Source organism: Fukomys damarensis, unplaced genomic scaffold, assembly GCF_012274545.1.
Source record: "Fukomys damarensis isolate Sample0158 unplaced genomic scaffold, DMR_v1.0_HiC HiC_scaffold_19, whole genome shotgun sequence".
NCBI lineage: Eukaryota > Metazoa > Chordata > Mammalia > Rodentia > Bathyergidae > Fukomys > Fukomys damarensis.
Genome location: NW_022900931.1, coordinates 21,426,818 through 21,443,688, shown reverse-complemented (window position 1 = coordinate 21,443,688; position 16,871 = coordinate 21,426,818). Strand labels below are relative to the sequence as shown.

Below are 16,871 nucleotides of genomic sequence, written 5' to 3'. Positions count from 1 at the left end.
TTTTTTTCTTCTCAGCTCTGCCCACAACCAAAGATGCTATGTGTCTTGCTTCTTTGCTCATCATGTTTTTCTTTCTAGAATAAAGCTCCACTTTGGCAGAGACTTTGGGCTTTTTGTTCATTGTTCCGTCTCCAGTACCCACCCTAGTAGGCCTTTGATAATTACAAGTTGCGGAGCTCTTTTTTTACCTTCCAGGGTCTTGGCCATTTTAGTGGAGCCTTCTCTGATTCTTCCTGGGTAATCAATTCTTGTGCATTTCTGTAGAACTTGCTCGTTTTACTTGACATCAAAGTCCACATTTTCCTTCTGAATTTATAACTTCTAGTTTTCAGAGGTAACTAAACTACTGGTAAAGTATGCTTCTGTACATGCATTTGGAAACTAATTACATGCACTCAGGGGAGATTTTCATGGACAGCAGAAATTATGAAAAAGATGGGAATTTTAGTAAACTGCCCGTTGATTCAGTATGAGACCAAAATACATACATACATACATACATACATACATACATACATACATACATACATAAAATAAAACAAATAATAGGGCCAGGGATTTAGCTCAGTGGTTCTGGCGCCTGCTTCACAAGCGCAAGGACCTGAGTTTGATCCCTGGTACCAAATAAATGAATAAATAAATAAAAGCTAGCAACAAGCCCAGTTTAAAGATGCATCACAGTGAATCAAGTCTTCCACGCTGACCCAATCCAATCACAAAGGGAGATTTATCATCAGCACTGACTGAGTTGTACAAGTGTGGTATAGCATAGGCTCAGGAGAGGAGGGGCTAGAAGCTGGTACTTCAAAGTATTGGGAACCAGAGAAAGAGGAAAACCAGGGGACATGATAAGTGTCTTGAAACATCTGAAGTGCTGTCACACTGGTGAGGAAACGTTTCTCCTGTGTGGCCTTAAGGAAAGCTGAAATTACAAGGAAATCTATTTTGGTTCAATAAAAGGATATTTCTCTTTTTTTTTTTTTTTTTTTTTTTTTAAAAAAATTTTTTTTTTTTTTTTTTTTGCCCAGAAGGAGTGGTCCGAGTTCTGATATGGTTGGCGCTGCTGAGATGACACAGAAGTGGTTCATAGCCGTGCTCAGCCACTGTCACAACTGCCTGTCTCCAGGGACCCTACCCCTTGGCAGCTCTTCCTGGTGTACATTCTGAACCCCTCCTTGTGCTACTTAGCTTCTCTTTGTGGTGTCTGTTACTGTGTTCTTTGCTTAATATGTCTATGATTTGCTTTATGCTTAATATCCTTTGGCTACTTAGTATTCCAAGTTATTTGGCTGTCACACATCCTGCAGTTGCAGGAAAGTCGTAAGTATTGGCTTCGCATAGGGCTGGGCTTGTATTGTTCATTTTCTTCAATTCATTTCACTTCATTCTTCACTGTCAGATCCTTCTGTCACCTTGGACATACACACGGCAGATGAATGAAAGTGGTTGATGTGGAACACATCTCAGTATAATACTGGGAAAACAGCATTCTAATATACTGGCTGAAGGGACTGGGATGGCTAAATCTGATGCAAAAAAAGGGGTTCCCCCAAAACCATGCCACTCTTGCAGGACATTCTACAGGGGGAAGCCAGTGGAAGGTTCACTCTGGAATACGTAATATGCTGTGCTAGTTTTCTTCTCTCTGTTCCTCCTGTGCTCTGTTGCTTGTCAGCACACAAAGCAGAGTACCTATGAACATTCAGCATCAGGTCATGCATAGAACCCCTTCCACCAGCCATTTAAGGCTGTAAATAGCTGCTAAACACCCAGGATTTCCTTCTTTATTCCGCAAGCCTATGCCTATTTATACACTGAGTCCTTTCGCTGCCTTCTACTTAGGATGTCCACAATCTACTCAATCCTATTCTTTTCCTGGCCCAAAGGTGTTCAAGAAAGGTTTGCTCTGTGAATAAAGCCCACAGCTACTTTCTTACTTGTTCAAGTCACCATCGTTGCTGGCTTGGTTGGTACAGTCCACTTACGTGGCTTTCCTGGCCTCTCACCATGAACCTGGTCCAGCCAATTCACCACACTGCATCTCCCTTCCTGTGCCCACGTGATCACTTCATTTCTGTGCCTATGGCTCCATGGATAAGGCCCACACTCAGGCCCTGCAGGTTCTGAGGCCTACCTACTCTCTCTCAGCCCTCCTTCCTCTTCACCTTCCCATCTTCCAGCCCATGCCAGACAGCCTTTCCTGTTTCAGTCACCTCCTCCAGTGTCTCTGACGCCCTGGGTTGGGGGAGCCCTTCTGGTATGTTTTCATGACTAGCCTCTAGTCAGGCCTTTAATTGTGCTTACCATGTAGTAAGGCTGTCACTTGCTCTTTGGACTGTAGCCTCCCTGAGGTAAAGGCAATGCTGTGCTTTCAGTCCAGTGTTTCTAGCAGTCGGGCTCACTGAAGACTCCACAGGCCCCTCCTCAGGTACACTGCACGGTTTGGGCATCTTATTTCTTGCCGTGCCACTAACACAACATATGACTTTAGAGGGAGACAGGATGGATAATTAAAATTCTAAAAGTACCCCAAGCAGGCATGTAGGAAAATTAGTACTTGATTCAAAGTTTCTCATTTATAGTTGCTCTTATAACATATTATTTGCTCATATATGACTTCCTGATCGAGATATAACTATGAAATATTATAGCTATTGTAGGAATGTTATAAATATTCTTATAAGACTTACGTACTTCTACATTAGAAAGTGATTAAGGTGCAGACACTAGGCACTGTGCAGTGTAAGCAGTGTTATCATGGAATAGAAGTACTCTGGTGCTGGAGGGTCTGAATTCAGTGTTGTGCTACCTGTCAGCTGTGATCAAGCGCTGTTCCTGGAATGGCTGTGTGTGAGTGACAAGTGTCTCCCAAGCTTAAAGAATAACTTTTCCACTCAGTTTTTGAAATAAAAAAAGAGGCACATTAGTTTCTTGAGTAAGTCCTACTTTGGTGAGGCAGCTACTGTAGGAGCCATAGTTAATTAAGAATAATAATAATTAGCATTATGTTTAAGAAAGATGTAGTTTGGGGTCAGATATGTAGATCCATTCTTCGGCATTTTTGAAAGAAAATAAAATTATATTTTAAGATACAAAATACATAAGAAACAAATCAACAACTGCCCAATGAATCCTGAAAATTTATTTGGGAGAATACCAGATATTGATCTTTTGCTTTACAGCTCATGGTAATAATCAGAAAATATACATTTTGAAATGAAAGTCAAAGTAAAATAATTACATATAATACATATTATAGATCCTTTCTTTATATACAAGCAAAGCACTACTAAAAGCATACTTATGACCCACAATTAGTGAATGTGGTGATTTTCTGTTTAAAGCTGCAGCAACTCAAATCCTCCTAGGGTGATGAAGAAAGACACTGAGAAGTACATTTAGGGCTACGACCATGTCTGGCTGTAAATGTGTATTTTTCATCTTTCCCCTCCCTCATATATATATATGCATATACTTTATTGTCTTTATATTTTTGCTGGTTTATTATCATTAGTATACTAAATAATTATCTGAATTTATTTGGTTTCCAAAAATATATAAAATGCATTGGACAGAGCTCCTGCAGCTTTCAGCAGTCCTGTCCTGGCATCGCAAACTTGATCGGGAAGTATAAAGCAGCAAGACTGAATAAATAGCGATTGTTGTGTCTTGATACAGCTGACGGCCTTCACCTGGAACTCAAAAACACTGCGGCAAACAGCATAACCATGCAACTTAAAAAACTGACAGAATATAAAAGTAATACTTGTGAGCTAAATTTTAATGTAGACTAATACAGTCAATGTAAGGTAGAAGAGAGGAACACAACGTTGGCATATACATATAAATTAAGGCCCAGTTTCTCAAAGGCAATGTTCAACATTAACTGCCCATCTGCCCACACCCTTTTCAGGTCTGAAGTCAAGTTTTTGCCTTTTTCAAACAATTTTCTCCATCTATTACAGTCCTAACTTAGAAATGGCTTTAAATGAAGTTATTTCCTGTGAAGACCATTTTGTACTTATTCACAAAGAAAGTTGTCTTTTAATGCAGAAGTATATTTTGTTTTTATTGTGGAAGCAAGGACTCACTTTTCTTATACATGGCTATAATTTACGTATACCATAAATTCTATTATATATTTTGCAGCATTATATATTAATTTTGACTCCATCAGTCTTATTTTAGCTCTTGGTTAAGGCTAATTTCAACTATAGGAATTGACGATTGGGAATTATGAGGGTAATTTCTATTGGTAAAACTGAAGTGTCACATATAAAAATTATTCTGTGCATTAAGACAAAAAAATGCAAACAAAATATCTTATAAAGAAAAAAAGGTAATCATCTCTGAGGATGATGATACTCAAAAGGTCAAACAGACCAATGTTATTTCAGATTATTCTTTGTTAAAAAAAGAACAAAATTAGTTTTAGTATATATAATATTGTAGAAAATTGCTGTATGATTAAAAAACACACACACATTTGTAAGTTATTATTTAGAAGCTGAATATTGCCCCCATTGCAAAATTTTGTATTTGGCATTTTTGTGTATTATTGCCTGCTCGCCCTCCAAAATGTATCCAAAGATGTGGCACTTAATCCAACTTATTTGTATGCACAATAGGTAAAAATGATCACAAAGAGACTAAAATATTTTAAGATGTTCTTATGGAAATGAATTTTTCTATTTTAGAAACAGATTTAAAAATATTCCTTAGATACATGCTTCCAAAAGTAATGTAATTGATTAACAAGTACAGCTGCTCAATGTATTCATTGATTCACATTTATATACTCTTCCCATATGGGAAATATTATTTTTGTATGTAATTAGGTCCACGAAGATTATTCGGCAGCTTGACAATCCTGTGAAGTTGTCAGAGAGGTGAACTGTGAGACTGCTGGAGAAGCATGACTACAAGTTAATGGAATGGTACCTGTTTTTCTTTAAAATTATTATGTAAATTCTGATAAGTTATAGTAAGTAAGTTAGATACTGACACTGTGTTTTTCATGGTACACCAAGGCATCTTTGCAAGTAATCACAAAGTTTAACATACCTACCATTCAGCACTTTCATTTAAATAGAATACAATTTATAAAATGGTTTTCTTTGTGAATAAGGTCTCCATTTCTCTGAACAAAAACCAAAATCACTCAGTATAGGATGGGATGCTTTAACAATAAGGCATCTATTGGGCATACATAAATCATTATTATCACGAAAGCTATAAATAATTTTGATTTTTAAATATCCTAATTTTAAATATATGAAGCTAGGAACTGTTATAAATTGACAGCAAATGTGTACAGGCTCTGGCTATGTAGGTAAGAATCATTTAATATTTCTCAAGAATCTGTCAAGTAGTATAACGGCAAGATGAATGTGATAACTCCAGGAATGTAAAGAAAAATATTTTCAGTGGATGTCTATTATATACCTGGAGTAGAAAAGGTAACACTGCATTGCTTTCAGTTCTCTAGAAGCTTCTACATATTTTCATAGTCATTCTTAAAATTTCTCACAGGAAACCTAAGTAAAGCAGCATTCTCAGCATTCACTGAATCAAAAATAAATCAAATGTGCTGAAACATCCAAAGTTGCCTTCATGCATAAGAGATATCTCTTTATCATTACCATGGCATTACTACATTAATCCACTTTTATTTTGTTGCATGTAAATAATACAAAGAATATATTTTCCTCAGAATGATAAACTACCTTGAATTTCAAAGTGTTAATTACATTGTACCAAATTTGTTGAGAGGGAATGTAAAAATGGCTATGAGGTGTCTGACAGTATCTGTCTAAATATTACTTGTGAGTCTTAGTTAAGTTACCACTCCTGGGAGAGGTGTTGACTCATTTTGGTTTTATAAATAAAACAACACATGTACAAATGGAGATTAATACCCTATAAAAGTCAAACGTAAAAAAGAAAACATACTCTAAATTTAATTTTATTTCCTCAGTAAAATGTACCTAACTTCAATCTTTTCTCCCTCTAAGTGACAGGAGAAAGCATAAAGTCCATGAAAGCATAAATTATGTGCAAGATGTAACTTACCAATGGGTGTGTATACCAACAGATCATACTTATTAAATGGGTTATTTTAAAATATAGCCCCTAAGATGAATGCAATCATTATATACTGCAAACCGGTACTAATAAAAATTTTAAAAAAGAATTTGGTATATCATTGGCATCCCAAAGTATACCAATCTGATCCATAGATATCTATAACTTATGTGTCACATTAATTCTGAGGATGCATGGCAATAAATGCTAAGGCAGGGATTAAACAAATCACATAGTATATCAGGAAACCCCATGCCCATTTAGATAACTACTCAGCAATTATAGTTCTGTTCAACAGTATATAAAAGACTGAAAATCTTTTATATGAGCAATTTAAGTCATGAAAATTATCTGCTTTTTATGTGATCACTCATATATTTGAAAATACTGTAAAGAAAGATTAAATGCCACGTTTAAAAGAAATCTCAATTACTTTACCTAAGTTAAGCAATGACTGGGACAGGTTTATCAATGAAATGAAGTGGGTTCTTCTGGAGGCAGTGTGGGTGGTGAAGCACCCCACACTCGTGCACTGGTAAATTAGTGATGCATGGTTGGAGTCTGGCAAAGTGCACACAAAGTCATAATCACACAATATGTAACACGATTAAGTCACAGGATAAGTATTTCCAAAAATATTAAAACACCAGCATTCATACAATAATCCATTACATGGAATAAATTAAACTAAGCCAGTCACACAATTCTCTTTACTCTTAATTCATGGTTTATTTATGTACACACATAGTATAATACTTTCCTAATGATCTCAAAATGCTACAGATAAAAATGAAGGCTTTGCATTACAGCTAGCTGCTGGACAAAACTGTCAATACTGTTGATGTGTGAAAACAGTTTCTTTGTTCTTTAGCATCAGTGCACAGGGTATGGCTCCAAGTGGTATGCAATTTAGGAGGAAAAAAAGATACGGTGGCTTGTGAAATACATCCTCTGTTCATCATTGGCACAAATTGAAGAACGTTACTGTCCTTAGTACCTTTATTGGATCCCTCTCCTCAAGACAGATAATGTTATACATATATGCCTTCAGGATTAAAACCCGATGAGATAGGGTTCTGTAGAATACGAAGATTACTGGGGAGCTGCCGGGACGAACCAGGTCGTTTCAGGGACCCAGACTGGAATAGTGCCTCTACACAGGAAACAGAGAGCCATTAACCAAGAGCACTGAGCAACCTGAAAATTAGAATACTTCCTGTTCCATAGGACCTGCAATATCTGTGGGCCCTAGGGTGGGGAGGAGAAGGCTAAGACCATCTCAGATGGGAGTCTACTGGACAAACCAGTGTTTGGTGATATGAACAGTGATTACTATGTTTAACAGGTAAGCATTTTACTTCTTTTGATTGTTTAGACCATATATATTTACAGATTTGTAATTGCCTTTTAAATATAAACACAAATTAATAAGAAAGATTGTAAAGGAAGAAGGGAAGGAAGGAGTATAGCAAACTGAAAAACTAAAATTTAAAATTAATAAATATGACTCATATATTTCCAGAAAAAGTTTTATAAAGAAGCATATTAAAATGAATAAAATTTGGTGATTTACACGATCACTTAAGTAAATAAATAATGTAAAGTATAATTAGTAATAAATATATAATATTACTGTTTTGCCTCAGAAATGGGAATTAGGCTGAATTTTAAGTAGTCCACTTAGAAGTTAGCTATGAGTGGCAGGATAATACTTTAACTGAAGAAAAGCAGTTTATTCAAAGTTCACTAGGGAGGAAAAGGGGAAAAGCATTCTTATCAGCACCTTACCCCTTTCTATGTCTGCCTGGGAAGCCTCTATTTCAATGGGCTCTGCTGGCAGGACAGTGACTTTTGTTCCTGTTTGCTGGATAAACTGCTGGAGATTGACTTGCCGCAGCTCTTTGGTCAACTGCTCCAGTTCTTGTTCTTTGTCCTAGACGGAAATTATTACCATTACTTTTGGACTTGAGGATTCACTGTTGGCCAGGTAAGACATCCTTGCCATCGACCTTCCATGGCTGGGGATGGAGGGCAGATTTAACCAATCTGGTTCACATGGATATAATGGGTGAGAGGTCACTGTTATTGGGGCATGGGCCCCAAACCAAGTAAATGGAAGACAACAGTTTTTCAGTCTTTTTTTTTTTAGACAGGGTCTCATTAAGTTCCTAGGTTGCCCAGGTGGGTTCAAACTTGCGATCCTCCTGCCTCAGTCACCTAGAATACTAGTAATACAGGTGTGTACCATCATGCACAGCTGTCTGTCTTCATAGTTCCTATGCTGCTTCCTTTGGAACATCAATGTATATTCACACAAAATAAGTACATGCCTATAAACTTTCATAAAAAGAAAGAAAGAAAGAAAATACTGGTGTCTACCTGTCCCAGTGTGTTATAGCAGCTTTGCTGAGCAAACGTTCTGATTAACCACATCATAACTAACTGCAGATTCATGGTAATTTAGTCCATAAGATTTAGAGTTCTTGGTTTTTATAAGCTATTTTAACTTTTCATAAGATACATTATTAAGATTTATCTTACAGTATGAAGAAAGCAAGATTCCTGCAAGATTTTTAGTCTGAGGTTCTCATCCTTGAGTAGGAGAACTACAGAGCCCTGCAGAAGCAACTCAAGGTTCAGACAGCTGAGAAGCTCCAAAAGCAAGGAGCCATCCTGTTAATTAAATGGCTTGTGGTCACTTTCTGTCCTCTCACTTCTGCACCATCAGGAAAGGCACATGGCCCCTCCAAGGCAGGTGTGTTCCAAGGATTTATTAGGGTCGGGAAGACATACTAAAAGTGTGCATACTCTGAGTGAAGGGCGTATTTGGTGAAATTTTAGTCATCTGATTATGAGACACTTTTTAATGGGTGGCAGGATTTACTAGCAATGACTGTTGTAAGTTAGTTTCATGTAAATAACACCAAAGGCAACATAACTTCCGATGAATCCCTTTTTTAAATGCCAAAATGAAACCCAACAGTAAAACAATTTAGAGGCTAACAGCATTCTACTACATGAAAAATTCCTGATTTTCAAAATTTTACTGGTAGTTTTACCACTCACTTTACCTCTCCCAGTAAGTAAAAGAGAAAGGAACTCAGCAGTTCTTGATGGCATGTCAGCCTTCTCTGGTTGTGGGACTGTTTCTGTTTGTACCACAGCAGCTTCTCCAATTTCATTTTGCACAGGTATGAGTGGGGATCTCCTTAGGATGCAAATTATGATAACAAGTGTGCCTAAAGCTGCCTGCCCTGGACTGCACTTTGAGTAGCAAGCTTCTCACCAGCTCAGTCCAACAGGGCTTCCTGCTGTGATGGAAACATTTGGCATCTGTCAAATGTGCTGTCCAATACAACAGCCACACGTGCTACCGAGGCCTTGAAATATGGCTGTGACTAAGCACAGAATTTTAAAATTACCTAATATTTTAAACTAATTTGTTAAATATTTACTTTAATAATCATGTTATAATCAATTGTGTCTGTTTCTTACTTCATCATTTAGAGATGGTTTTATACATCTTAACAACTCCCAGATCACAATCACAGTATCTTCAAGAATGGATATCAAGAAAAATGAGTGATCGGGGTCTAAATGGTGAAATATCTACTGGAGAGGGGAAAGACTGGAGAAAATCTTTCATGCCCCTCTCCTCAGGAAAGAAAAAGAGGGTACTACAGAAAGGAAGGGAGGGAAAAGACCTAAATCTTGGGGAAGAAAACAGGATGGCATCAATGAAGCAGAGATAGATGGGCAATGAACCGGCCATGTACTCCTTGGTTGATGAATCTCTGGTAATCTCATTTGGCTTCAGTTTCCCAGTCTCTAAAAGGAGGTCAGGTGCACTATCTTATCATTAGTGTCCATTACAGCTCTGAAACCATATTCCCCTCCATCCAGTTGGCCAACACCACAACTAGCACAGAAAAAAGCCTCTTGCACAGAGGAAGGATGAGTGTAGTGTTAGCTCTTGTCTTGTTCTGGTCTCCTGTGTAAGCTCTCTTACATCACTTGAACTCCACCAGACTTTTACACTTACCTAGGTTTCGAATTTTTTCAATACAGAGAAACTAAAGCCTTTAAAAATATGAGACACACTTACGAAAGAAAATTCCAAGAGTAAGTTAATTCTTTTAAATGGATGAAAAACACACAGTTTATAAAAACGCTCTTACCTGTAACCTCTTGGTGGCCTGTCCAAGTGATCTTTCCACAGCTTTAATGCCATTTTCCAGCCTCAGGCTCTGCTGGCCTTGAATGTCCATTTCTCCCTTGACCTTCCCGATCTTCCCTTTAACCTCTTCCTCATTGACTTGTGCCTCCTGAACTTCCCGCTGCAGTTTTTCTGCTTCCAGGCCACTTTCCATGGTCTGGATTTGTGCCACATAATCCTTTAATTTGCTTTCACATTCTGTGATTTTCTGTCTTATTTCTTGAAGTTGATCTTTCAGCTGCTTTTCATTTTCTTGTTCAATCTGTAATTCATTTTCCCAAAATTCTTCCTCTTCAATTTCTATATCATTTCTCTTGATCTTTTGCTCCAGGTGGACGATTTCATCTTCAAGGTTAGAATTATATTTTTGCTCCCAAAATCGTATTTCTATTTCATTAGATTCCAGCTGCTTCTCAATGGATTGAAGCTTCTCTGTCTGCAAATGGATCAGTTTCTTCAACTCATCTGCTGTGGTTTTGCAGTTATTCAACATCTTTTGCTTAAATTCAGTTTCTTTGCCTTTTCCAAAAATATCCATTAGCCCTTTGGCACCTCCTGTGAAGGTCAATGATTTCCTCTTGGGCTCTCTCCTTTTGATTGACTTGTCCACCTGAGGCCTCAGCTTGGCTAAGGGGGGCAGACTCTGCCTGTATAAAGTTCTTTCAGGAATCCGAGCCACACTATCTGAAGTGGGCCGCTCACTGAGAGATGGCCCTGTTCGACGAAGAATGAGCTGTACATCGCTAGCATACTGCCCCCATTTGTTTAAGGAGATGATGGGATTTTCATGAGGTGCTAAGTGTCTTTCAGTATCTCTCCATTTTTCTATAAGGGTATACCTTCCAGTTCGACCTAGGCAAAAAACAATATAAAATATCAGAGTGGAATATGTAATAGTTAAATAATGCAACACAGATACCATTTTATAACTGTGCTTTTTAAAAAAATGGTACTGGTTATTGAACCTAGAGCCTTTGTACAGAGCTATGTCCCCAGCTTTTTTTTTAGTTTAAGACAGGGTCTTGCTAATTTGCCAAGTTACCCAGGCTGGGCTTGAGCTTGCAATCCTATCACCTCAGCCTCCCAGAGTGCTAAGACTGATCACATATAAATTCATGATTAGCATTAAAAAGTCAAATTTAGAGTCTGGTCCATTTTTTTTTTTAACACCTTCACTGGAACATATTGAACCTCCCAAGAATAAAACACAGGATGTGAACTGTGTATACAGTAGAGCCCTAGAAGATTGAATGCCCCACTTCTGAAGGGAGACACAGAGCCAAAGGAGAACTTGCCACTCAGACAGCTGCTGGTCTCTTCCCCATCTCCCTAAAGGTGTGGTCAAGCCCAGCTTACAATGCCGGAGCCTTCTTGCACCCCTATGGCTAACAAAAGATCACAACTCTTCAGAACAGCTACAGACAAAAAGAGGATCCTGAAAAGGAGGCTTTGGTCAGTTTTGATTAGTATGAGTTTTACAGATTATTCCAAGAAAAAAAACCCGCAAAGGCAAAATATAAATTTTTTATTACTAAAACCACAACAGAAAATTATATTTAAATTTAAAAATATACTGAATATATCAATTATGAAATTTAAATAAAAGTTTCAGAAGACAATCTAATGTTATAAACTTGGACTATCTAAATCTTTTCATTTAAGGTGGGTGGTTATTTTCATTTTGTAAAAAGTATACATAAATAGCTAACAATATTACAAAGAAGAAAATCTGACTGTCATGGAGCAATTTTACTGGCATACACAGCTACTGACTTATCTTCCCTGCCTTCTTCTTTAATCTTCTTGAGCTTCTGAGACAACAGCAGTACTGTGTTTTCATGATTACTGCATTGCTAAGCATGTATGTAGATGTTTACACATGACCATTTAAGTACACAATCCAGAGCCACATGTAAAAAATGATTATGCTGTAAATATGTTGGTACATTCTCCTTTAAGAAACCTGAATCTTGGGTATAGATGAAAAGTTGGGGCTTTTGAGGCAAACATAGTGCGGTTTTAATCAGGTAAACACCCAGATAAGCAGCAAAACTTCACTTCTAAAATGCTTTATAGGGCCGGGGATTTAGCTCAGTGGTTCCACCACTTGCCTTGTAAGCACAAGGACCTGAGTTGGATCCCCGGTACAAAAAAAAACAAACAAAAAACCAAACCAAAACAAACAAACAAACAAACAAAACAACAGTGTAACTCTAAAATGCTTTATAGATTTTTACGTATCAGCTATAGCAAGCAACTACCACACTGCTTACACTGAATACATGGGAGCTATTATTGCCTTAAAACATTGTTATCTGCATAACAAAAGGAATGACCAGAGATCTCCTTTCAATAGTGATGTCATGACAATGATTTCACTTAAAAAAATTCTTAAGCAACTTCCAAGTATATGTTAAGCTGGACATAGTAGAAAGGACAGGATTCGGGGATCAGAATGCTGTGTTCAAATCTAACTCTGCTATTCATTTACGTGCTTGAACAAATTACTAAATTTTCTTCAGCCCAGTCCTCGTGTCTGCTGAGAGTATTCTTTCTATAGTTGACAAAGTTGTTCCGAGACTCAAGTGAGAATGTAGACTATAGAAATGTTTTGTAAGATTGAAAAGTGCTGTATAAATATGTTATCATCAAAACATAGCCAAATAAGGAGAATGAAAAAGAAAGCCTTAGCACACTGGACTGGAAGGCAAAATGGTTCTAAAGGTTCTTAGGTTAAAAATTACTATAATTGTCCCATGTAAAACCACTAATACATCTGCAAGGTTAAAACTGCCCCACGTGTAATAAGCGCTTTGAAGGCTGCAGGGCTTTTCGTTCCTGGCTCTCGGGCCCATCCATTACTGTAAGCACCTTGCTGTCCTGCTGTGGACCTCTGTGCCCCACCCGTGATGTGAAGGTCAGATGGGGTGGGAAGAGACTCTTCTGATTCCATCACACCAATAGTACATTATAAAAAGAAAACTGAATCATCACATCATTCAAGCCAGGTTAAAAATGGGGAAGTCGCTAGTTTAGATGCAGTTATGTGTAATGCTGGCTTTTCCAATGCTGAACGGCACTGCTACCCACTGAGAGTATCTTGGTAGAAAACTATTAGAATTGCTTTTACTACTGCTGTTTCTTTTTGGTTAAATAATATGCATTTTGCACTGTTGGCAAAAAGAAAATATTCCACCCAGCCATGTAAAACATTAAAAAAAATCAATGTATAGTTTTGATTTTATTGTAAGAATTGAGTTTTAAATATTTTATGTAGGAATTAAATGCCATCATCAATGTTTTTAATATCCATAGTTTCAAAGGCCACACAGATTCTTTCATTAGATAGATTCTGATTCCTCCTGCATAACTGATTTGAGTGCATTTTATTAAATGGCTATGTTTAGTTCCACCCTGAATACTATCTTGGTGTAGCCTTAATAACTAATAAAGAGGAATAACTATCCATTGTCTGTCTCTCTGTCTGCCTATGGCATTGGTAATTTAAGTGGTCCGCCTATCACGGACTGTGTACCACTGTCAAATAAGTGTTCCTAAATTAAGCCACAGTACATAAAATGCTGGTTTTACTTAAAAATAGCTGAAACAGTTGAGACTAATCCTCAGAATCATTAACTTCATACAGTGACTAAAATCACATACAGAGAACCACGGAATTTTACTAGAAGATTCACACAAATCAAAAGGAAACAGGATAAAATATTACTTTCACCTAACTTAAAAAATATATATCACTATGAAGTAATATGAAAAATCTGAAAACATATCAAAACTAAAATATTCAAATATAGGTCACTCTAAAACTCATACTCTTACTTCAACCATTAAAAAAAATTACAACGATTTTTACAATTGCTTTCATAGTCATAACACAAAATTCTGACTTAAAAGTTACATCTTGTTATGAAATGTGGTAGAGTCTAATATTCTTTTTTTAAGTTTTAGTTTTAATTGACATTTCATTTTTTCCTTTAGTATCAAATCTCCCCCATCCTGAAGAAGAACACTTTATATTATTCAAATCAAGAAGACAGCTAGCACTAATATCTTATGAATTTAATGCCAATGTATCCTCATGTTTCTGAACATTTTAGAAATGTCACTTAATGCTTGACTTAAAAAAAAAAACTATGGTGAATAAGCTATCCAGTAACACTGGATTTTTCCAATAACAGATGCTTTGTTACTTGATCAGAATTTTATAAAATCTATTGCACATTTCTGAATTCTTATGCAGAGTCTAGTGCACATAGCTAGTACTTTCCATAATGCCTTAGAATTAGTATTGAGAACTTATACTGTACCATTTTATGGTCTGTAAAATACTTTTGATGCATGTATCTCTCTATATATAGCTATGTATATACATAAATATATTTATATTCATAGATAGATCTTAATTGGTTCCATTAGTTAACCAGTATAGATATGATTATCCTTATCAGTGAAGGAATAACAGCTTAAAGAATTTTAACATTTCCTGATGATATACAGGTATTACACAACTTTCTCAATGGATTTTTCAATATACTAATCATCTTGATAAAATTATTAAGATAATTCTTATTACAAAGTATCTTTCCTGACAGTGATATAATAAAAGATTATATCTGAGTAGCTATCAGCTAGATGTGCATTCAACCCATAGTTAAATCATTCATGGTACAGTCTTCCAGTGTTGAGACTATTGAGTCACAGAAGAGTATATGAAGGGTATAATCTATTTTTTAAAATTTACCCAGAGGTACATTAAAAACACTTTTATAGTATTGTTAAGTACAACTTATAAGATGCTGCTGATTTGCACTTAGCTCCTGTACCAGACCTGAAAGACCAAACCAAAATGGCATCACTCATGCTAAAGTTCTACATCACTAAGTCAAAGCTATATGATCTTCTGAGACATCAGGTAAAGAGAGATAATAGTTAAAACTCCAAGTAAGGCAGGTCTAGCCAGCAGGGTAAGTATGTCCCTACTGCTTTAATCCTTACAAGGAGAGTAATTCTGAAATGATCAACCTGCATTTTTAAACTCATTTCTACTTTCTTTGCACCTCTTCCAATAAAACTCATTCCATTTTACTGAATGAGTTGTTCCTCAATTCTAGAACTGCAAATAATGTTTGTTAACTAAAGTCATAAAACTAAATATGCTGTTTCTTTGCCTTTAACAATAGTTATTTCTAGGAAGTAGGATCATGAGTGATTCTTTTACTTTCTTTGTATTTTTATACATTTCAAAATAGTCTACAATGAATAACATTACTTGATATAAAATGGATCATTTTAATTCCAAACATTGATAATTTACATGTGAAATTAGGAGTGAAATATAGCTAAAAGATATTCTTATATTTTAAAGGCTCACATGATCTGAGAAGCGGATGGAATATCAGGTGGTCACCTGATTTATAAAAAAAAACAAAACCTTAAAAATTCATTCATTTTTTTTCACAAATATGTACTAATTACTGTGATATCATAAGAGATATATTTGGTCTTTGTCCACAGTTTCTGACAAAGAGCTTTGAAATCTCTTGGAATTTCCTGAATACTGGTGGCGATAAGAGCATTTTTTGTTTGTTTGTTTGTTTTCCTAAGAACCCCTTTTCACCCTATTCAAGTTTATGCCAATTAGTTGGCTCTTGGTAGATTCTAGATAGCTTCAGGATGGGGCCTAGTTGTCACAGGAACTGACCAAGTAATTAGAGAGTTGGAACTTTCTGTCCCTCTCCAATGAGGAGAGAGGGGTTGGAAATTGAATTAATCATCTGTGGTCAATGAGTTAATCAATCATTTCTACATAATGGAATCTCTGTAAAACCCTGAAACAATGAAGTTCAGAGAGCTGATGGGTTGGTGAATGCACCAAGGTGCCGGAAGGATGAGAGAACGGAGGCTCCGCACAAGCCCCTCTGTAAACTCCTGTCCCACTGCTTGTCCTCTGCATCTCTTCCATTTGGCTATTCCTAAGTTGGATCCTTTACTATCATTAGTTTATTATATTAGACCAGTAACAATAATATGTAAATCCCTTGCCTGGAGCTTCTAAGTCATTTTAGTAAATTACTGAACCTCAGGAAGGGTTTATGGGAACACCGAATTTATAACTGTCCAGCCAGAAGTTTGGGTGGCTCTGGACCTATGGGTGGTGTCTGAAGCAGGGGCAGTCTTGTGGGGCTGTGGTGGGACTGAACCCATCTCTGATGCTAACTCCAGGTGGACAATTTCAGGACTGTACTAAACTGCTGCACTCCCAGCTCATGGCAGAAATGTTGTGAACAGAAAGCTCAAATGCTTACTACATTCAAAATATGGTTTAAGCATTGGGAATAAGCAATAACGTAATAGTGGCAGGTGACAGACAATACACAAATAAACGAAGTCTGTTATCCAACAGCTTTAAAGTCGCATGTGCTGAAAACCCAGAATTTCTTAGATTTTAGAAAGGTACCAGGGCCGGGGATTTAGTTCAGCGGTTCAGTGGTCTGCCTTGCAAGCACAAGGACCTGAGTTCAATCCCCGGTACCAAAAAAAAAAAAAAAAAAAA

At 36.7% G+C, this 16,871-nt stretch overlaps 1 protein-coding gene across 6 annotated transcripts in view; it reads right to left on the bottom strand.

The window, feature by feature from the left end:
* Nucleotides 1-3,131: 3,131 nt before the first annotated feature.
* Nucleotides 3,132-16,871, bottom strand: part of Rassf8 (Ras association domain family member 8) — a 62,130-nt gene continuing 48,390 nt past the window's right edge. For all 6 annotated transcript variants that reach the window (XM_010615054.3, XM_010615084.3, XM_010615077.3 and 3 more), the window contains 3 exons: nucleotides 10,263-11,152; nucleotides 7,873-8,017; nucleotides 3,132-7,237 (listed from right to left, as the gene is read on the bottom strand). In XM_010615054.3, the coding sequence (XP_010613356.1) occupies nucleotides 7,116-7,237; nucleotides 7,873-8,017; nucleotides 10,263-11,152 (1,157 nt within the window). In that variant the 3' untranslated portion in view covers nucleotides 3,132-7,115. The remainder of the gene's footprint in view (nucleotides 7,238-7,872; nucleotides 8,018-10,262; nucleotides 11,153-16,871) is intronic.